Below are 24,315 nucleotides of genomic sequence, written 5' to 3' on the forward strand. Positions count from 1 at the left end.
AATCTGGGTCCAAAGTTTGCTTGGTGATAGGAGGCAGTGGGTTGTGATCGAGGAGTGATTTCTGACTGGAATTCTGTAACCTGTGATATTCCGCAGGGATCGGTGCTGGGGCCTTTATTGTGCGTCATACATGTAAATGATTTGGATGAGAATGTAGGTGAACTGCTGACAACATGAAAATTGGAGGAGTCATAGATAGCGAAGGACTATCTGCCAGAGGAGATGGTAGAGGCAGATACAATGGCAATGTTTAAAAGGATACTGGGAGACGTAGATCATTTGAAAGTTGGCCAAAGTGGTGGCAGATGGAATTTAATCCAGACAAGTGTGAGGTAATGTATTTTGGGACATTAAAAGCGAACGGGATGTACAGTCAATGGCAGGAACCTTAGCAGTGTGGATGTACAGAGGGATGGACCTTGGGGCATGTTTATAGCTCTCTGAAAATGCCGACACTGGTTGTTAGGGTAGTAAAGAAGGTGTTCGGCGTGCTTCCCTTCATAGGCCAAGGCATTGAGTATAAGACTTGGGATGTCATGTTGTACAAAACATTGGTCAGGCCTCACTTGGAGCATTGTGCACAGTTCTGGTTGCCACACTACAGAAAGGATGTGGTAGCACTAGAAAGAGGGCAGAAGAAATTCGCCAGGATGTTGCGTGGACTGGAGGTCTTTAATTATAGGGAGAGATTGGATAAACTAGGTTTATTCTCACTGAAATGTAGGAGGTTGAGGGATGACCTTTTAGAGTTTATAAAATTATGATGGACACAGAGCAGGTAGTCAGAGTCTTTTTCCTAGTGTGGGGAGTCTAAAACTAGAGGGCACAAGTTTAAGGTGAGAGGGGAGAACTTTAAAGGCAATCTGAGGGGCAAGTTTTTCCAGACAGAAGGTGGTGGGTGTATGGAACTATCTGCCAGAGGAGCTGGCAGAGGCAGATACAATGGCAATGTTTAAAAGGCAAAGAAGTGGAAGGATACAGGCCTACAGCAGACACATGGGATTAGCATTGTTAGGCATTACGGTCAGCATGGGTGAGTTGGGATGAAGGACCTGTTTCTTCGCTATGACTCAAAAATTAAGACATGGAAATTGTGGGCAGGATAGGTACATGGTATTGTGGGATAGAGATCACCCGACGATGGGTATCTGTGACCTGGGAAGAGATTTCTGCTCCTCCTGGGCCTGAATGAAACCATAAATAAGTTAAAAATTCAAACTCATTCAGTCTTCCTCTGGTCTTGGTTTGGTTTGATAGCAGATTTCACAGCTAAACACAACATGGATGATCTGGGGTTAACATTATCCGACTGTAAAACCTGGATTTTGACGAACCCAGGAGTCTTTCCTGACAAAAATTCAGAATTGTTCCAATGAGATGGGCTGTAATGTGCAGGGAGGTGCCTGACAACCATTTTAACCACCTGTCCACACAGCTCCATCATCTTCCAACCAGCTCATCCATGCCAAACTTGGAAACAAATTACCATTCTGGACCAGCACCTTAATCAATGGAAAGGATAGCTGAACCATTTTAATGACCCATTGTAGCCCTTCCCAAGGACTAAAGCGCATAAGATTTCTTCATTTTACATGGATACTTTCTCTTGACACCTTGCAGTACTGATTTCGTAAGGTGTCTTGTTTATTGAGAAGTGTCAGAATGAATCTAGTGATATCTGTATTGGCTTTGAGGTAGGATGTGATTTATTGAGAAATTTAGGTGAATGATTATGTTCTAACATCATCCTAATTCTATTCCAATTAATGCCCAACATCCATTTTTGTGTCTCGGAAGTATCCTAAGACACTTACCATGCTAATGATGCTATATAAATGCAAATTGATGTTGTTAAGCATTCATATATTAATATTCCATTTCCAAGTTGATGTGTTGTTAAGAGTCCATGGCCCATCACTGCAATTTATGTACTTCCATTGACAATATTCCTTGGAGGCTCTGTGAGTGAGGTTGCCAGTATAACATCAATTAATTCATGTCAGGAGATCAGACAGCATCTGTGGAGAGAGAAGCACATTAAAGTTTCTGGTTGATGACCATTCAGCAGAGATGAAACAAGTTTTCAGATGCAGTGAAAGGGGGAGAACAAAAGAGAAGATCTTTGACAGGCTAGAAGGTGGGATAGATTAAACAACAGAAGGGATTATGGTGCAGGGTGAAGGAGGGTGGTAATGGATCAAATAAACAAGATTTGGAGGTAAAAACAGCAATGCTGGAAAAACTCAGGAGGCAGACAGCATCCGTGGGAAGAGAAATGGAACCAACATCAGACCTTTCACCTGGACATCACCAGTGATATAAGCACCGTTTCTCTCTCTACAGATAGAACCATAGAAAACTACAGCACAGAAAACAGGCCATTCGGCCCTTCTAGTCTGTGCCGAAACATTATTCTGCTAGTCCCATTTACCTGCCCCCAGCCCATACCCCTCCAGACCTCTCTCGTCCATGTATCTATCCAATTTACTCTTAAAAGTTAAGAGCGAGCCCGCATTTACCACATCAGATGGCAGCCCATTCCACACTCCCACCACTCTTTGAGTGAAGAAGTTCCCTCTAATGTTCCCCCTAAACCTTTCCCCTTAGGGTGAAAGCCATGTCCTAAAGATGGTGTGTGACTTGCTGAATGTTTCCAGTATATTCGGTTCTTCTAATTCAGAGTCCCAGCATCTGCACCGTTTTGGTTTTGGAAACAATGGATCAGTCTAGAGGAGGTGTAAATTGGAAAGACAGATTCATGGTGTGAAATTGGTGAGCTCAGTGTCCGTTCCAGAAGATGTCCTTGTTGGAGTAGCTGAGATTACCCAGAATTGTTTTGGTAGCAGGCCATCTTGTCCATGGAATTTGCCATTCATTAATCTACCTCAGTACCATTTTCCAGAACTATCCCCATAACTCTTGAACCACCAACTGTCCAGAATCTATCTGTCTCTGTTTTAAATGAATACAACAACTGAGTTTCTGAGATAGAGAATTCCAAAGATTCACCACCCTCTGAGTGAAGAAATTTCTCCTCATTTCAGTCCTAAACAATTTACTCCTTTTGAAACTGTACCCCTTGGCCCTTAACTCCTATCTGGAATTGGAATTGGAATTGATTGATTGTTGTCACTTGTACCAAGATACAGTGAAAAACTTGTCTTGCTTACCGTTCATACAGATCAATTCATTACACTGTGCACTGAAGTGGTACAAGGTAAAACAATTACAGAATGAAGAATAAAGTGTCACAGTTACAGAGAAATTGCAGGTAGACAATAAGGTGCTTATGGTCTGTATAAGACAATAAGACAATAACGAGGTAGATTGTAAGGTCAAGAGACCATCTTATCATACTAGGGAACCGTTCAATAGTCTTATAACAGCGGGATAGAAGCTGTCCTTGAGCCTGGTGGTACGTACTTTCAGGCTTTTATATCTCCTGCCCAATGGGAGAGGGGAGAAGAGAGAATGTCCAGCATGGGTGGGTTCTTTGATTATGTTGGCTGCTTTACCAAGGCAGCGAGAAGTGTGGACAGAGTCCATGGAAAGGAGGCTGGTTACCGTGATGTAGTCCTTGGAGGGGAGGGGAGGGGATCTAGGTGCAAAGTCTAGCCTGTCAAGCTCTTTAAGGACGTTATGTGTTTCAGTGAGACCTCCTCCTGTTCTTGATGGTAAAGGGAACCACATAGACAACGAATAAGGTAGAAGATACAGGAGCCTGAGGGCACATACCACCAGACTTAAGGACAGCTTCTACCCTACTGTGATAAGACTATTGAACGGTTCCCTTATACGATGAGATGGCCTATGACCTCAAGGTCTACCTTGTTGTGACCTTGCACCTTATTGCACTGCACTTTCTCTGTAGCTGTGACACTTTACTATGTACTGTTATTGTTTTTACCTGTGCTACATCAATGCAGTCTGTACTAACTCAATATAACTGCACTGTGTAATGAATTCACCTGTACGATCGGTACGCAAGACAAGTTTTTCACTGTACCTCGGTACAAGTGGCAATAATAAACCAATACCAAAACCAATAAGAGGATGCTCATGTTGCAGTCTTTGACTGTTACTGAGGTGACTATGCAAGAAAGGAGCAGTCATTACAGGAAATTGGTTGGTTTATGTGTTCAGGATGGTGGCTAGATTAAAGATGATTTCATCTGTACAGAGGTACTTATTAAGTCTGAGTTTTGATTTTACCATTTACAAGGGGGAACCCATTGACCAATACTGTCCAGAGAGCCACATTCAAAGGCAGTGTGATAGACAGCAACGTTTACCCAACCCATGCAGAGAACACGGTGTGTGCATGCCCTATCCACCACTATCACCACTAAGTACATTAAATCCGATGCAAAAATTGCCGATATGGATTAAGTCAGTTCCTCTGAAAGCAGTGGTTTAAATTCCTTCACGTGCCCAGCACTGGGGTAGGTTATTTAAATATTAGCCCCGATATTGTTGGAGCTGTTAGATTTTCCCTCTCTACCTTAAGCTCAGAAAATTATACATCTTGTTCAGCATGAACGAGTTGGACTGAAGGGCATGTTTCTGTGCTGTGTGACTCTGTGACTCTAACTCCATTTGCCTGAAGCGTGAGCCTTAAACAGTCCGAGCCCTGGATAAGTGGACGGACCAATAAGTCATAAGGATGGAGTGAGAAACAGGGGTGGAATAGAGTCATACAGCACGGAAACAGGCCCTTCTGCCCAAGTCGTCCTTGCCGAACATGGCGCCCACCGAGCTAGTCCCATTTGCCTGCATTTGGCCTGTATCCCTCAAAACCCCTCCTGTCCATGTACTGGAGAAGGAATGGAGAAGGAAAGTAGGTGTATTAGAGACAAATCAGGTTCAGAAAGTGATGCAGTAGGAAAAAAAAGTGTGAATTAAGACAGAGAAAAAAATAGTCAGGAAAGTAAGAAAAAAACAAATGAATTTGAAAATTCAGGAACAGTTTACTACTTGAAGCAATTTCAATACTTCTTTACTGGTTTGAATGGTATTACACAAATCACAGTGTTAAGTCCCTAATGCCATTAATCACCAACCCAACTTCTTCTGGGGGATTTAATCAACATGTGGCATCATCGTGAAACTCACAGGCAGACCAATGAAGAACTTTAGTTTTCTCACAAGGCTAACAGCACAATAGTGACTTGTCTGGCTTGAGGCAATTTGCAACTCCTGAGCACTCTTTCCTTTCTGTAAACCCCACAGCAATTCTAATGAGGGCTGTGAACCTCGCCACTGTTTTGTCAGCAGGTCGCTTGTTGCTGCTTTCATGCTTTTTGTTCCTCTTCCCTTCTGCAGACTCCGAGCCAGGGGGCCTCCACTGTGATATACGCCGCAGTCTCACCTGACTTGGAAGGCTCTGGAGGTTTCTATCTCACCAATGGCCAGAAGACAAAATCAGCAGATGTTTCGTACGACGAAGACCTCCAGAAAGAACTTTGGACCCGGAGCTGCAAGCTGGTTGGGATTCTGGAGACGCATGATCAGGCCTCTTGAAGAATGGAGGCATCTCCACTCATGTTACACAGAGACCTCGATTTTCCTCCTTGATAGGCAGGCGACAAGAATAACAGATCAATTGCAGGAAAATTCCAGCTTAAATTTTTTTTAAAAATCATGAATAATTAATTAAATTCCTCTCAATGCAAACATTCATTAGGTAACCAAAACCACATCCCTTAGTTATTTAGATCTATCAAGTGCAATGACATATTTAACATAAATAACGTATGATCACACCAAATATATAAACGTATTCAAGTCTGGATAGGGGGAAAGCGACGTATCCATGCATTTTGGTACTCTGATGATCTGGTATTTAGGTACCATAAGTTGCTTGTGATCAAACAGTTACTTAGTAAAGGGTTTCCTCCTCCAGAATCCACCACTTCTGATGAAATGATCCTCCCCTAAATAATAGCTTATCCAACTGCATGAGATGATAATCAATCCACTGTGCCTATGCAACCTTTTCAGCATTAAACTTCATTCACCTACCCTATACTGCTTAGTTGCTGTGTTAGTGTCTCAAGGCAGAAACAACTTGCATTTATATGGCAGCTTTAGTAAACCATTCCAAGGAGCTTCATGGGAGCGACATCAAAAATTTCTGCCACAAAGCCACACACAGGTAGATTTGTTCAAAGAGCTGAGTTGCCACGGTTGAAATGGAGAGACTGTGGAGCAAGTTCCACTGATAAGGAGGGGTGAGGGCACAGAGGGATTTAAACAAAAAGTATTTGAGTTGTTCACCAATGGAACTATCAATTGGTATTGGTTTATTATTGTCACTTGTACCAAGGTACCGTGAAAAACTTGTCTTGCTTACCATTTGTACAGATCAATTCATGACACAGTGCATTGAGGTAGTACAGGGTAAAAGCAATTACAGAATACAGAGTAACGTGTCACAGCTACAGAGGAAGTGCAGTGCAGCTAGACAATAAGCAGCAAGGTCATAACAAGGTAGATTTTGAGATCAAGAGTCCATCTCCTCGTAAAAGGGAACCATTCAATAGAAGCTATCCTTGACCCTGGTGGTACGGGCCCTTAGGCTCCTTTATCTTCTGCCTGATGGGAGAGGAAAGAAGAGCGAATGTCCTGGGTGGGTGGGGTCTTTGATTATGCTGGCTGCTTCACCAAGGCAGCGAGAGATATAGACAGAGTCCATGGAGGGGAGGTTGGTTTCCATGATGTGTTGGGCTGTGTCCACAACTCTGCAGTTTCTTGCAGTCCTGGGCAGAGCAGTTGCCATACCAGGCAGTGATGCATCCAGATAGGATGCTTTCTATGGTGCATCAATTATAGTTGGTGAGTGTCAAAGGGGACATGCCAAATTTCTTTCGCCTCCTGAGGAAGTAGAGGCGCTGGTGAGCTTTCTCCACCGTGGCATCTACATGGTTGGACCAGGACAGGCTATTGGTGATCACTCCAAAGAACTTGAAGCTCTCAACCCTATTGACCTCAGCACCATTGATGTAGACAGGTGTATGTACACCGCCCCCTTTCCTGAAGTCAATGACCAGCTCTTTTGTTTTGCTGACATTGAGGGAAAGCTTGTTCTCATGACACTATGTCACTAAGCTCTCTATCTCCTTCCTGTACTACAACTCATCATTATTTGAAATACGGCCTACTACAGTGGTAACATCTGCAAACTTGTAGATGGAGTTAGAGCAGAATCTGTCCATGCAGTCATATATAGGGAGTATACAGGGAGTAGAGTAGAGGGCTGAGGATGCAGCCTTGTGGGGCACCAGTGTTGAGAATAATCGTGCTGGAGGTGTTGCTGCCTATCCTCACTGATTGCGGTCTGTTGGCCAGAAAGTCAAGGATCCAGTTGCAGAGGGAGGTGTTGAGTCCCAGGTCTCGGAGTTTGATGATGAGTTTGCTTGGAATTATAGTATTGAAGGCGGAGCTGTAGTCAATAAACAATAGTCTAACGTAAGTGTCTTTCCTGTCCAGATGCCTCAGAGATGAGTGTAGGACCAGGGAGATGGTGTCTGGTGTAGACCTGTTTCGGCGATAGGCAATTTGCAGTGGGTCAAGGTTTTCTTGAAGGCTGGAGTTAATGTGTGCCATGACCAGCCTCTCAAAGCACTTCATGATGGTGGATGTCAGAGCCACCAGTCAGTAGTCATTAAGGCATGTTACCTTGTTAGGGATGATAGTGGTCTTCTTAAAACAGGAGGTTAAATATGTCTGCAAATACCCCCACCAGCTGATCAGCACAATATCTGAGCACATGGCCAGGGACATCATCCAGGCCAGATGCTTTCCTCGGGTTCACTCTCTGGAAGACTGATCTTACGTCCTCAACGGTGACCACGGGTTCAGCTGCATTGGAGGCTGTCAGGGTGGGTGGTGACAAACTAATCCCCTTATGTTCAAAACATGCATAGAATGCGTTAAGTTCATCAGGAAGGGATGTGCTGTTGTCGACAATGCTGCCTGACTTTGTTTTGTAGCCCGTTATGGCATGTAAGCCCTGCCACAACTGACTGCTGGTCTGGGACTCTACTTGAACTGGTATTGTCTCTTGGCATCTCTGATAGCTTTATGGAGCTCATATCTCGATATCTTGTAAAGGTCAGGGTCACCTGATTGGAATGCAGCAGTCCTCAACTTCAGTAAGGAGTGGATCTCCTGGTTCATCCGTGGTTTCCAGTTTGGGAGCACCCGTATCGCCCTCTTTGGTACACAGTCCTCAACACACTTGCTGATAAAGTCTGTGATGGTGGTGGCATACTCATCTAGGCTGGCAACTGAGTCTTTGAACATGGACCAACCCACTGACTCAAAGCAGTCGTGTAGAAGCTCATCTATTTCCTCAGACCAGCACTGCACGACACTCTGTACCGGATCCTCCCATTTCAGCTTCCGTTTGTATGCAGGGAGGAGGAGCACAGCCTGGTGGTCAGATTTACCAAAGTGAGGGTGAGGGGTGGCTCAGAAGGCATCTCTGACGGTTGTATAGCAGTGGTCAAGGGTGTTAGGGCTCCCAGTGAGGCAGGAGACATGCTGGTAGTATTTTGTTAACACACTCTTGAGGTTGGCCCAGTTGAAGTCACCTGCAGTAATGAAGAAGGCCTCAGGGTAACCTGTTTCAAGGCTGTTGACCACAGAGTATAGTTCATTTGTTTTCTTTATTGAACAATAACCACCACAGTGAGATACAACATACACGATGAGAAAAATGTTGGGTTTCCATCCTTTGGTAACACCATAAGAATGAAGTATTGCTGTTGTTTTTCTTTGCTTTCAGTTTAATATTGCGCTTTCTGCTCCATTACTCTCTGACTGTTTCCAACTCCTTCTCTTCCAGTGTTGAATGCAATCTCCACATTGAATCAATGGTGGAAATCAGCATGGTTTCAAATCTCTCTATTGTCTTAATGATCCCAGTATTTACTACCTTCTCCAACTACCCCAGCACTATGAGATCACGGTTATGTTCCAAAAGCTGTAATGGTCTCCAACCTGGCAGCATGAACATTGAATTCTCCAACTTCCGGTAACCGCTCCCCCTCTGTCCCTTTTCCCTTTTCTCTTTTCTCTCTCCTCCTGATCCAACTGACTTCTATCATCCCCTTCCCCCACCCCCTCCATCTGCCCGTCACCCACACACCCCTCCCACTGGTTCCCCTCCCCACCTCCCTCCCTCTATTCCAGGCTCCATCATCCTCTCCTATCAGATTCCATCATCTTCAGCCCTTTGTCACTTCCACCTACCATCTCCCAGCTTCTGACGCCATTCCCAATCCCCCCCCTCCCTCATCTGCCTATCATCCCCCCTCACCTGGATCCACCTATCACCTGCCAGCTCTTGCTCCACCCCTTCCCTCCACTTCTACTGGCTATCTCCCCTCTATCTTTCAGGCCAGAGGAAGGGTCTCGACCCAAAACATTCACCGTCCATTTCTCTCCACAGATGCTGCCTGACCTGCTGAGTTCCTCCAGCGTTTTGTGTGTTGCTCCAGATTCCAGAATCTGCAGTCTCTTGTGTCTCCTTCATACTGGGTTCATGTTTGGCCATCTAAGCTAAGGCTATGGGGTAGGGAGATTCCAGACATATGGAATCCCAGATGAGTGCAGCCATCCTCTTCACAAAATTAGTTTGTCAGTGTACTTGTGAGTTTTTTTTATTAGGATTTGCAAAAGGGTTAACAAAATTCTGATGCTGTCAGATTTTTGTATATTAAGGGAATCAATGGATTTGGAATCCAAACACCTTTGTGAGCTGATGGCATGGTGCTGGGTTGAAGTTCTCTTCCAGTGAGCTGAGCACAGAAATTAACGCTGGAAATACTCAGCAGGTCAGGCTGCATCCCACCCAGGAGCACAGCATTAAGGCTGGAACTTCAGTGAGGCAGTGGTCCTTGTCAGACACATTACTGAGACTGGAGGGCTGGAACTCTACAGAGAGACTGGAATGTTTTTCCCTGGGGCGTAGGAGGCTGAGGGGTAACCTTATAGAGGTTTATAAAATCATGAGGGGCGTAGATAAGATGAATGGTCACAGTCCTTTTCCCAGGATTGGGGAATCTAAAACTAAGGTGAGAGGGAAAGGATTTACAGGGGACCTGAAAGAAAACTTCTTCACACACAGGGTGGCGGGTAGAAGATTTAAAGTGGACCCAAGGAGCAAATTTTTCAGACAGAGAGCAGTGGGTTTTTGGAACGAGCTGTCAGAGGAAGTGGTAGAGGTGGGTACAGTTACAACATTTAAAAGATATTTGGACAGGTACATGGAGAGGAAAGGTTTAAAGGGATATGGGCCAAATGCAGGGCAATGGGAGTAGCTCAGGTAGACAACTTGGTCAGCATGGGCGAGTTGGGCCAAAGGGCCTTTTTCCGTGCTCTATGGCTCTATGACATTGCCATCGATTGGATGTGATAAAACACCAAAGTCTTGTCTCCCTGCTTTGGAAACTGAAAAAGATCCTATGGTATCATTTTGAAGAAGAGGGTTAGAAGTTTCCTCAGTGTCCTTGCCAATATTTATCACTCAGCCATCTCCTAAATATAGATTATCAGTTGTAGGGAACATGCTATTCTTAGGAAAGTCACAACAGGGAATTCATAATAATAATAGGATTGGGCAGAGTCAACACAGATTTAAGAAAGGAAGTCATCTTAGATAGATCCATTGGAGTTTTTTTGAGATTGTAACACGCAGAATAGATAAAGGTGAACCAGTTGATGTGTATTTGGCTTTTGAGAAGGCATTAGAAAGGGTACCACATAAGGGAAATATTAAACAAAATTAGACTGATATTAGGGGTGACATGGTGGCGTGGATGGAGGACTGGTTAGTGTGCAGGAAAGAGGAAGAAAGAACAAGGTGTTTGGGGTTGGAAGGCTGTAACCAGTGGGAAGCTGTGGGAATCGGTGTTGAGGCCACAGTCGTTCACAATCTAGGTCAACCATTTGGATGAGGGTCTCAAGTGCAATATATCCAGGTTTGCAGATGGTACAGAGATGAATGGAGAATAAGGCTGTGAGGAGGATGCAGAGAGGCTTCAGGGGGATATACAGGCTAAGACAAGGCACATGGAAAACTGTGCAGTTATTCACAATGGCAGAGAAAAGAGGAAGCTGGACTACTTCTGAAATCGCGAGATTTAAAAAGTTGGTGCTCGTAAAGAGCTGCGTGTTCCTGTGCACAAATGACTGAAAGTTAGTTATTAGGTGCAGCCGGTAATTAGGAAGGAAGACTGTATGTTGGTCTTTATTGAGAGAGGACTTCAGTGTAAAAGTAGAGATGTACATAAGGCTCTGGTGGGACTACATCTCGAATATTGTGCATAAGTGCGGTCGCCCTACATAGAACATAGAAAAACTACAGCACAGTTCAGGCCCTTCAGCCCACAAAGCTGTGCCGAACATGTCCCTACCCTAGAAATTACTAGGCTTACCTATAGCCCTCCATTTTTCTAAGCTCCATGTACCTATCCAAAAGTCTCTTAAATGACCCTATCGTATCCGCCTCCACCACCGTTGCTGGCAGCCCATTCCACGCACTCACTACTCTCTGAGTAAAAATCTTATCTCTGACATCTCCTCTATACCTACACCCCAGCACCTTAGGAAGGATATACTTGCAATAAGGGGATGCAGCAATGGTGCACTAGATTGATTCCCTGGTGATAAGTTTGACATATGAGGAGCAATTAAGCAAACTTGACCTGAACCAGAGAAACAAAGGACTGCAGAGGCTAGAATCTCGATGAACCATCTGCAGTTTGGAAGAATTAGAAGTGATCTTGCTGAAATATGCAAAATTTGTCTGGTGCTTGGTGGTGGATGTGGGGTTGACGTTTCCCCTGGCTGGGGAGCCAGGGTCAGAGATGAGAAGATACTTGTTTATTCAGAGGATAGACAATCTCCAGAATTCTCTGCCCAAAAAGGCTACAGTTGTTCAGTCACTATCAATAATTTTTTAAGATATTGAAGGAATCGAGGGATATGAGGTTAGTGCAGGAAAGTGGTGCAGAGTTAGGGATCGTATTGAACAATGGAGGAGACTCAAGAACTGATTGGCCTACTCCTGACATGTTTACATGTTCTTTTCTGCAAATTGGCTGTCATTCTTCAATGTTACAGAACTGACTGCTCTTCAAAAGTTTTTCACTGGCTCTAGGCTTCAGGGCTACTAAATATGTACAGTCTTTCATTCCTCTGTCCACTTCAGTTGGGTTGGAATTTCTATTCAGAATGGAGACCTTTGGCTTCACAAATAATATTTTAAAAAATCAGTACTGTGCTGTCAACTGAATGTTGCAATCCTTTTCACTTTTTAATTTTTACCTGCTTTCTGAAAGTCATCAGATAGAAGATTTTGACCAACAATTAAGGGGAAATTTATCACAATAGAAATCCTGTCATCTCACAGCACTATGATAAATTAGAACAGTTAGAACTGTAGAATCGGCAGCTAGTTATCACCAAAAAACCCAATTTCTTTATGTCTCGTCACCTCAAGGTGCTGTCTACCAATGTGTGTCCAAGCAGGTACTACCCACTAAGTATTTTGTCATGACCCACAGTTATGGTTGGTGTCTTCTTTGAGAATCATCCTCAAACTGCTTTTAACAAATTACGATGAGATAAATGTCAGTACCTCTTGATCTCCAGGGAAGCTTCCAGTTTCACCAGAGCCTGTGGTTAGTCTGGTTCCCCAACACTTCTGAATTGATGTCATCCACGTGACACTATACTGTCCCACACTTAAACTTGAGTACAGTACTGAGGGGGTTCCCCACTGTCAGTGGTACCATTTCTCAGAGGAGATGTTAAGTGATGGTCTGTCATCCTATTTTGCTCCTCCCACACTTAGCACAACCACCCCCCCCCCCCACTCACAATTACCAAAAGCATCAATTAACAACAAACAATCTGCTGGAGGAACTCAGCGGGTCAAGCAACATCTGTGTTGGGGGGAGAAGGAATTGTTATTGAGTCCTGATGCAGGGTTTCGACCCGAAACGTCAACTTTTCTGGTTGGCTGCAGGTGACTAGTGGTGTTCCACTGGCGTCGGTGTTGGGTCAGCTACTTTTCACGTTATATGTTAATAGTCTAGATAACGGAATTGATGGCTTTGTGGCCAAGTTTGAGGATGATACAAAGATAGGTGGAGGGGCAGGTAGTGTTGAGGAAGCAGGGAGTCTGCAGAAAGACTTGGACAGGTTGGGAGAATGGGCAAAGAAGTGGCAGATGGAATACAGTGTAGGGAGGTGTACGGTCATGCACTTTGGTAGAAGGAAAAAAGACGTAGACTATTTTCTAAATTGGGAGAGAATTTAGAAATAGGAGGTGCAAAGGGACTTGGGAGTCCTAGTGTAGGATTCCCTAAAGGTTAACTTGCAGGTTGAGTCGGTAATAAGGAAGGCAAATGCAATGTTAGCATTTATTTTGAGGACTAGAATATAAAAGCAAGGATGTAATGCTGAGGCTTTATAAGGCGTTGGTCAGACCACATTTGGAGTATTGTGAGTTGTTTTGTGCCCCATATCTAAGGAAAGATGTGCTGGCGTTGGAGATGGTCCAGAGGAGGTTTATAAGAATGATCCTGGGGACGAAAGGGTTAATGTATGAGGCACATTTGATGGCTCTGGGCCTGTACTCGCTGGAGTTTAGAAGGATGAGGGAGGATCTCATTGAAACCTACGGAATATTAAAAGGCCTGGATAGAATGAACGTGGAGAAGATGTTTCCAGCAGTGGGAGAGTCCAGGACCAGAGGGCACAGCCTCCGAATAGAAGGGCGTCCCTTCAGAACAGAGGTGAGGAGGAATTTCTCTAGCCAGAGGGTGGGGAATCTGTGGAATTCATTGCCACAGACGGCTGTGGAGGCCAAGTCATTGGGTAATTTAAAGCGGAGATGATAGCTTCTTGTTTAGTGAAGACATCAAAGGTTACAGGGAGAAGGCAGGAGAATGGTGTTGAGAGGGAAAAATAAATCAGCCATGATCGAATGGCGGAGCAGACTCGATGGGCTGAATGGCCTAATTCTGCTCCTATGTCTTATGGTCAATTCCTTTCCCCCTACAGATGCTGCTCGACCCACTGAGTTCCTCCAGCAGATTGTTTCTTGCTCCGGATTCCAGAATCTGCAGTCTCTCGTGTCTCCATTTTACTAAAAGCATTACCTGTTGTCTCTTATCTTGTTACTATCTGTGCGCAAATGACGGCCACATTTCCTAAAGTACAACTGCAACTGCACATAATAGTCGTAGAGAGATATAGCACAGAAACAGGCCCTTCAGCCCACTGAGTCTGTGCCGACCATCAATCACCTATTTACACGAATCCTATATTAATCCCATTTTTTCATACTTTTTTATTTTTTATTATTTTTTGTCTGAATTTGTATCCTTCTAAATCTTTCTTATCCATGTACCTGTCCAAATGTCTTTTAAGTGCTATTGTACCTGCTTCAACCACTTCCTCTGGCAGCTCGTTCCATATACGCACCATGGCACTAGTGTTTTGATTTGCCCCATAGTAGGGCCTCCCACAACAATTAAATTGGTAAATTAAATTAAATTGGTAAGTTGGTTTATTATTGTCACATGTACTGAGGTACAGTGAAAAGCTTTATTTTGCATGCCATCAGTACAGACCAATTCATTACAACAGTGCATTGAGGCAGTACAAGGGAACACAATAACAGAAAGCAGAATAAAGTGTTACAGCTATGGAGAAAATGCACTGCAGGCAGACAATAAGGTGCAAGGTCATAATGAGGTGGATTAGCTTAGTAATAACTAATAGTTCAGGTTTTCAGTGGATTGCCTCATGCACTTACCCTACATGTACTAGATCTCTTGTAGATTATCCACAAATGCATGGTTTGCTGCTGCTCCTAATATCTGACTCAAGCCCTGTAGCTGAGTACTGAAGGAGCCAACACTCATTTACAAGTGTCAATCCTAGTGTTTATTTAGTCTAAGATCATCCATCATGTACTTTGCCCAGGATTCCTGGACACGACTGCCTACTTCAGCACTATGTAATAGAAATTGGATCCTCAGCTCATACCTATACATTTTCCAGCCAATTAAATCTTTGTAAGAGTTATAGGAAATCCAACCGCCAATTTGCACATAGTAAACTCCCATAAACTCAAAATGATCAGCTGATTTGTTTTTAAGACGATGTTTTACACAGGATTATAAAGGACATACTGCACCGAAACAAGCATTTCAACCCATCCAGTCCATTAGGAAAGCTAACATCAGAAAGTTATATCTTGAACTGTGCAACACCCCTTCACTACTGCGCTGAAGTAGAAGATTAAATTGGTAATTAGTTTATTATTGTCACATTTACTGTGATACAGTGAAAAGGTTTTGTTTGCATGCCACCCAGACAGATATTCCATATATAAGTACATCAAAGTAGTACAAAAGGAAAAAAATGCAGAATATAATGTTACAGTTACAGTGCAGTGCAGGTAGACAAATAAAGTGCAAGGGCCCTGAAGAGATAGATTGAGAGGTCAAGAGTTCATCTTTATCATACAAGAGGTCCATTCAAAAGTCTTATAACAATGGGATAGATGTTGTCCTTGAGCCTGGTGGTACATGTTTTCAAGCTTCTGTATCTTTTGTCCCATTTTGGGGGAGAAGAGAAAATAAGCAGGGTGGGAGAGGTCCTTGATTATGTTTTATACATTAGATGTGAGATGTATTATCACTGAGCAATGGAGTCTCCATAGCTGGGCAGGCATTGTTTTGATTATTTCTTTTATGTTTGTGGCAACCATATCTGAGAATTGAATCCATCAAAGCGTTGATAGGTGTACTTAAATAAAATAAGAGATGGTATAGCTGGAAGCAGGGATTGTCGTTTGGTGGGTTAGTCAACTGCCTAAAGTAGCACTGAATTTTTAAGAAGGATGATCCCCTCAAATCTGTGTCAGCTCCTTGTAAAGGTTATCCAATGATTCTCACTCCCCTGATCTTTTCTCACAATCCTGCAATTATTCACCTCATCAAATATTTAACCAGTTGCCTTTCAAAAGATGCAGTTGAAACTATTTCCGCTGTATTTTCAGGCAGTGCATTCCACACTATTAAAAAAAATTCCCTACACCTTCTCACTGCTAAATCTCCTTAAATTATCTTTCTCTGGCAATGGAAACAGTATCTCCTACTCTGTCAAAACCACTCATAATTTGAACACCTCAATTAAATGCCCCTCTTTAGTGAGAATAGCTTCAGCTCTTTTTGATCTATTGTTGGGTGGTCCTCTATGCTTGGTCATATGCCAGTAAATCTCCTCTGCACTCATTCCATAGTCTTGACATTCTATGTCAAGTACAGTGGCCCAAACTCAACTCCCCACTTCAAGCTGAGGTCCAATCAGTAAGCTAGAAAGGTTTAGCATTCCCTAACAAATACAATGTTGTGTGGATACTGGAAATATGAAATGAAAACAGAAAATGCTGGAAATATTCAGTGGGTGTAATGAATGGTGGTCAGCCTGAAATATTAATTGTTTCTCACACCACAGATGCTGCCAGACCTGCTGAGTATTTATAGCAATTACTGTTGTTATTTTAGAACAACCTTGTTTCTGTAACTTACGTACTTATTTATAAAGCCAAAGAAACCTTACGCACATACTGTAGGAGAATAAGGGAGTTCTCTTCAGTCATTATTTATCACTCAATTAACATCACTAAAGCATTATTTGACTATTATCTCATTGTTGTTTGTGGGAGTTTTCTACACTGCAGCCGATGGCACTCTAAACATTCTTAATTTGCTGTAAAACAGGGTGAGTAAGGTACTATATCATTTCAAATGTACTTCTTAATGTTTTATTTCCATTTGTCACCTGTTCATTTTTGCAGTTAACTCAGTGACTTACTGTCACCAGAAGGCTATTAAGAGTCACCAGAAATCAGCAGACCAACTAAATAAGAACAGATTTCCTTCCCCAGTGAAAATTTAGTGGACCGTCAGATTGTTAACAACAGTCTGATGGCTTCACAGCCAATCATGCAACCGTCATGCCAATTCATACAGCAGCATCCGAGAAGGTTGGAACAGGTAAAGGTGATCCTGGATAAAGTGACAAACGCACAACTAGAAAGAAATAAGGGCTAAGATTAAGCAATCAAGTTCCAGTGAATTTTCTGATTCTGCTAGGTAATGTTTTTATACCAATCCTTTGCTTGCTGACTCGCACATGTTTCTTCAAGTAATTAATATGTTCCATTGTTTTAGCCAGGTAACCATATATTCAAGTGTGGGCCCATGTAAATATTAACAAGTTATTCTAATGTGATAAGTCTTCATAGCTGAGCAAGTAATGTCAACATTTGTGATCTACAAGTTGTAACTTTTAAGGAGCCCACTAGCATGCAGGAACACTGTTACTTCCCTGATCCACCCCTGGCCTCTGTTAGCAAGTGAGCCACCTGCACCATTATAGGTGGAGACCTTGTGAGATTACATTTTGAGATGTCACATCTGAGTCAGTTGTGACATTTCTCTTGCAAGCGTAACCTCCTTCAATGGATTGAATGCAATTGAGCCCACAGTTCCCAAAGGTTTCCACCACAGGGATTTTCCTCCCATCTGTTGTACAGTAACTGACGGAGACTGCTAGCTATAACTAGCCAACAACTCCAACATCTTGTAACGTGCAACTACCACGATGGTAGAAGGTGGACTAAATGGATCCTGGCCTTCTATATCAAACAATTCCTCGGTTTCAATGTTAATTTGTCTTTATGTTGAAAGTCAAGTATTTGTAAAAGTTATGTATTGTCTCTATAAATAATTTTTCACATCCAATGTATTGACTTATGTGTTCATTAAAAACATAAATGTGTCTCAGATGTAAGATGACTGCATTATGATATAACAAGTTACAATGACAGAGAAGAATCAATTCCTGCTTGTTGAACATCATGCACGAGCCATTGTGCATTGATAATATCCATATGGCCACAAGCTGTGTTCATCCATCAAGCAATAAAGACTCCTTCCTGGGAATTCCCATGATTGCATCAGAGGCTGAGGGGAGACCTGACAGAAGTTTATAAAATTATGAGAGGTATAGATAGGGTAGACAGTCAAGATCTTTCTCCCAGGGTAGAAATGTCAAGTACTAGAGGACATGCATTTAAAGTGAGAGGGGAAAGTTTAAGGGAGATGTGCAGGGCAAGTTTTTTACACAGAGCGTGGTAGGTGCCTGGAACGGGCTGCCAGAGGTGGTGGTGGAAGCAGATACAATAGTGGTGTTTAAGAGGTTGTTAGACACATGAATATGCAGGGAATGGAGGGATGTGGATCACGTGCAGGCAAAAGGGAGTTAGTCTAATTCGGCATTGTGTTCGGCACAGACATTGTGGGCCGAAGAGCATGTTCCCATACTGTTCTATGTTCTCATTGTTCTGGATGTACAAGGGATTTAAAGAGGACATTTCAGCAACAGTTCAAAGTATTATCCTTAACTCAAAATCTTAGAAGCCCCATTCCTCTTTGAGTAGATAGTCTGGACCCCAGTTTGACATTAAGGACTGGGTCTTGGTCCTTAAGTATTGAATGGGCAGAAAATTTAAACCCTCATAAGTTACTTCTGACAAGGCACTGCTCCACCCAAAGTATCATCCTTACTAGTGCACCCAGGTTTATCTGCAACCCATAATGAAAGTACTACCATTTGAAATATGCTGACACAATCCAACCAGTGACTATATGATGCGAGAGTAGTTTAGTAGATTTGGAGCTGGGGACGGTGCATTAACACACAGTTTATATTCATTAATTTCATTTACAGAAACCCATGATGCATAAAGATGGTGATTGTTGATGGTATCTCTGTGATTCCCATCAGAAAATCTAAGCAAATTCTTGCAGGACAGGGGAAGAGCGCACCATAAACAAGCCTCTGTTATTGCTAAAAAAAATTACCACTTTCTACTTAGTGTGAAGAATCTGCTCTCATTATCACCCAACCAGAAATGTTGGCTCAGCCAGTAAGGGGCCTGATTATGGGTTATACACAAAGTAACAGAGCTATTTGGTGTAATCTAGCATCTTTGCTTACCGCTCTTTATAATTGGTCTTGGGTTAATGGTTCAGTTCAAAGTGACCCATGATGTTGTTGGTAACAGCACACATTTTCTGTTTATTAATTTCTATTGCAGGGTCATAAACACTGACTGATGGTGAAAAAAGGAGACCGACTATGCCTTTTGCTTCCATCAGTTCTTTGATTTCTACCCATATTTTGGGATACTTATTGTTGCTCAACATATTTCATGTTCACTACTGCCTTTGGAACATGAATTTCAGACAATAATCGTGAAAGAACTATATGCTACCTTGATTGTCCAGGACCATGATGACATATCTCATAAAACAAAGCTACCATGGGAATGGTAGCAACATGCTAGAGTTACAGGGCTGATAATCCTTGGAATAATTGTATGGAAACATGAGTTCAAATATCACTATGACAGCCAGAGAATTTAAATTATATAAATATGAATAAAACTAGTAATGTTGGTCATAAAATTACTGTCATCTGGTTCTCTCATTTACTTTAGGGAAGGAAATCTGCTGACTTGTGTTTGCTGGTGATTGAGTGTTCACTGGCCTCTGGAATAGACTGGCAAGTTGTCAAGAAGATGGCTAATCACCAGGTGGTCCAGTGTAATTACGGAAGGGCAGTAAGTCAAATCAAGACAAGTTTATTTTCATGTGCACAAGTACAGTGAGGTACAGTTACAATTAAAAACTTGCTTGCAGCAGCATCATAGGCGTGTGGGTGCAGACAACACACAGAATTTAAATTATACATAAGTTCTACAAGGTAGTGAAGAGAAGGAGAAAAAACGGTCATGCAAAATCAAGACTTTAATTCCAAAAAAAGACACTATCAGAGCCAAGTCCATGGCAGTGCAAGAGGTGGTCCGTAGTGTTCCATTGCTGAGGTAGTGTTGGGGTTGTGCAGGTCGGTTCAAGAACTTGTTGGTTATAGGAAAGTAGCTGTTCCTGAACCTGGTGATGTTGGATTTCAGGCTTCTGTACCTCCAGCCTGACAGCAGCAGCAAGAAAAGGGATGGTGTGGATCCTTGATGATAGATGCCACATTCTTGAGGCAGCGCCTCCTGTAGATGCTGTCAGTGGTGAGAATAGCTCCGCCCGTGATGGACTGGGCTGTGTCCACTACTCTGCAGCCTCTTGCGTTCCTGTGCATTGGAATTGCTGTACCAGGTCATGATGCAACCAGTCAGGATACTTTCAACAGTGCATCTGACTTGGCCAGTGAAGCTCATGTCCTGTAAAATGCATGGGAGAAAAATTTCATTGCATTTGAGCATGCAATATTATAAGGTAAGATATCTTTATTAGTCACGTGCACATCATAACACACAGTGAAATACATCTTTGCGTAGAATGTTCTGGGGGCAGCCGCATGTGTCGCCACGCTTCTGGCGCCAACATAGCATGCCCACAACTTCCTAACCTGTATGTCTTTGGAATGTGGGAGGAAACTGGAGCACCTGGAGGAAACCCACGCAAACATGGGGAGAATGTACAAACCCCTTACAGACAGCGGCGGGAATTGAACCCGGGTCGCTGGCGCTGTAATTGCATTACGCTAACCGCTACACTGCACAAATGTGAGATTTTTCTTTCTCTAGGGAGTTAAGTGTAGGATTGATTGAAAATCCAGACACATTGATTACATTGTTCCAGAATAATTATAACTTAATATGCAAGATTACAAATAATGTGTTGGGAGATAGCAAATACATCCTGGGCCCCATCATTTTCATGTATGTATGAAAAGCCAGAAGAAGTAACTAATTCTAAATTATAAAAAGAGTGTCAAATTAGACCCAACTGTAGCCAGTAAAATGATAAATGGACAAATATGAAGAGCCAGAAATGTAAATCCTCTCAATGGGTACCTTCAACTATTTCTTAAGATGTATTTATAAAAATCAAGACTACTTCTTGATTGAACTCAGTTCCATCCCACCCGCCTTCCTACTCTAAAGATTAAACTTTATGGAATTAAATCCATGTGCTGCTGGGATCCACTGATAGTGATGGTTCAATAGAGAAAAGGGAATTGAAATTGCAACCTTCTATAATGACAATTTGCATTAGGTAAACTAGTGATATGATGTCTGTTGTCAAGTTATGAAGGGATACAGGGCAAAATTGTATAAGTGGAGTTAGGGGATACAAGAGACTGCAGATGCTGGAATCTGGTGCAGCAAACAATCCGCTGGAGAAACTCAGCAGGTCGAGCAGCAACTGTGGGGGCAAAGGAATTGTTGACATTTCAGGTCGAAACCCTGATCCTGATGTGGAGTTTTGACCCAAAGTGTTGACAATTCCTTTTCCCCTAACAGATGCTGCTCGACCCACTGAGGTCCTCCAGCAGATTGTTTGTTGCTCATGTGGAGTCAGGGCACAGATTACCCTTGATCTCATTGAATGGTGGAACAGGCTGAAGATCTCAGTGGCCTTCTCCCATTGTTATGTAACTATATATTGTCATTTCCTGTATCTTATCCCGTTAATCTATTAACTTTTTTTGAAGTTTATTCATATTTCAAAATCTGGGTATCACTGGCAAGATGACATTTTATTACACGTCCCTAATTACCCTTGAGAAGGTGGTGGTGAACCATCTTCTTCAACTGCTGTAGCCGTTCTGGTGAATGTACTCCCACTGTGCTGTTGGGTAAGGAGTTCCATGACTTAGACCCAGTGACGATGAGATATATTTCCAAATCAGGGTGGTGTGCAAGTGGGAGGGGGACCTGCAGGTGACGATGTTCCTGTGTACCTGCCAGCCTTGCCCCTCTTGAGAGGTCGTGGATTTGGGAGGTGCAGTTGGAGTTGCCCAGGTAAGTCACCCCAGAGCATTTTGTAGATGGTACACACTGCAGCCACTGTGCTTTGCTGGTGGAATGATTGATTGTGTAAGGTTGTGAAATTAGAATCAGATTTATCACTGACATATGACGTGAAATTTGTTGTTTTGCGGCAGCAGTACAGTGCAAAGACATAAAATTACTATAGATTACAAAAATAAATAAATAGTGCAAAAAGAAAAGAAATAACAAGGTAGTTTTCACGGGTTCATGGACTGTTCAGAAATCTGAGGGCGGAGAGGAAGAAGCTCTTCCTGAATCATTGTGTGTGGGTCTCCGTTGAATGTACCTCCTCCCCGATGGTTGTAATGAGAAGAGGGTGCTCAAGGGGCTGCGTTGTCCTGGGTGGTGTCGAGCTTCTTGAGGCTTGTTGGAGCCACGCTCATCCAGGAAGATTGACAACAGTCCATCATGTTCCTGACGTCTGCCTTGCAGATGGTTGTGATGAGCTGTCTCACTCGCTGCAGGATATCCATTTTCTGACCTGCTCTTGCAACCATAGTATTCATGTGGCTGGTCCAGCTGAGTTTGTATTCTGTAAGTGACATTTCTAGCTGATTCCTAGCTTGATATCTTTATCTTCCTCTGTTTTATAGTTTATTTCTCTCTAACCCCAACTCCCACACATCCACTATTGTCTGGCATAGGAGAAGTGAGTTAATATTCAGCTTGGACACTCCTGTCAGCGAACTCATCTGTCTTCTCACTGTTCATAATAGCTACTGAGCAAAGAGCTCTGCACTAGCTCGTACAGTAGTAACAATCCAACACCCCCAAATGTTTTATCTTTCTTGTTCCTATAGCATCTCCTGTAAAGTGTTGATGTGAAGAAGTGGGTATAAGAAGTATTGACATACAAACCTCTCTGCCTCAAGAAGACAACATCTATCATCAAAGATCCCCACCATCCGGGCCATGCCATCTGCTCCCAGCTACCTTCGGGCAGGAGGTACAGAAGCCTGAAGTCCCACACCGCCAGGTTCAAGAACAGCTACTTCCCTTCAACCATTTGGTTCTTGAACCAACCGGCACAACCCTAATCACTACCTCAGTAGGCAACACTATAACCACTGTGCACCACATGGACTTTTTTTTGTTCTAATTGTGTTTTTTCTTGTATAATTTTTGTATAATTAAAATTGATAATTGGTAAATTGATTTATTATTGTCACATGCACTGAGGTACAGTGAAAAACATTGTCTTGCATGCCATCCATATAAATCATTTCATTATAACAGTGCATTGAGGTAGTACAAGGGAAAAGCAATAACAGAATGCAGAATTAAGTGTTACAGTTACAGAGAAAGTGCAGTGCAGGCAGCCAATAAGGTGCAAATCCATAACGGGATAGATTCTCGTTATATATAGGATCTGTTCTGGGACCCCTGCTCTTTGTGATTTTTATAAATGACTTGGATGAGGATGTGGAAGGGTGGGTTAGTAAATTTGCCAATGACATAAAGGTTGGTGGTGTTGTGGATAGTGTAGAAGGTTGCTGTAGATTACAACAGGACATTGATAGGATGCAGAGCTGGGCTGAGAAGTGGCAGATGGAGCTCAACCCAGCAAAGTGTGAAGTGATACACTTTGGAAGATTGAATTTGAAGGCAGAATATGGCAGGACTCTAAGCAGTGTAGAGGAACAGAGGGATCTTGGGTTCCACATCCATTGATCCCTCAAGATTGCCACACAGGTCGATAGGGTTGTTAAGAAGGCATATGGTGTGTTGGCCTTCATTAGTTGGGCTATCGAGTTCAAGAGCCACGAGGTGATATTGCAGCTCTATAGAACTCTGGTTAGACCACACTTGGAGTGTCGTGGTGTTGTGTTCAGTTCTGGTTGCCTCATTATAGGAAGGATGTAGAAGCTTTAGAGAGGGTGCAGAGGAGATTTACCAGGATGCTGTCTGGATTGGAGAGAATGCCTTATGAGGATAGGTTGAGTGAGCCAGGGCTTTTCTCTTTGGAGAGAAGGAGGATGAGAGGAGACTTGATAGAGGTGTACGAGATGATAAGAGGCATAGATCGAGTGGAAAATCAGAGACTTTTTCCCGGGTGACAATGGCTAATACGAGGGGACCTCATTTTAAGGTGACTGGAGGAAAATATAAGGGGGATGTCAGAGGTAAGTTTTTTACACAGAGAGTGGTGGGTGCATGGAATGCACTGCCGGCAGAGGTTGTGGGGGCAGATACATTAGGGACATTTAAGATACTCTTAGATAGACACTTGAATGATAGAAAAATAGAGGGCTATGTGGGAGGGAAGGGTTAGATAGATCTTAGAGCAGGATAAAATGTCGGCACAACATCATACTGTGCTGTAATGGTCTACCTTAAGGTTAAGAGTCCACCTTATCATATTAGGGGCC

The 24,315-nt window shown here is 42.9% G+C and overlaps 1 protein-coding gene across 1 annotated transcript in view; it reads left to right on the top strand.

The window, feature by feature from the left end:
• Positions 1 to 17,878, top strand: part of dhrsx (dehydrogenase/reductase (SDR family) X-linked) — a 204,489-nt gene extending 186,611 nt beyond the window's left edge. The window contains exon 7 of the mRNA XM_052026158.1: positions 5,323 to 17,878. Within this exon, the coding sequence (XP_051882118.1) occupies positions 5,323 to 5,520 (198 nt within the window). The 3' untranslated portion in view covers positions 5,521 to 17,878. The remainder of the gene's footprint in view (positions 1 to 5,322) is intronic.
• Positions 17,879 to 24,315: the final 6,437 nt, after the last annotated feature.

This window comes from Pristis pectinata, chromosome 11, assembly GCF_009764475.1.
Source record: "Pristis pectinata isolate sPriPec2 chromosome 11, sPriPec2.1.pri, whole genome shotgun sequence".
NCBI lineage: Eukaryota > Metazoa > Chordata > Chondrichthyes > Rhinopristiformes > Pristidae > Pristis > Pristis pectinata.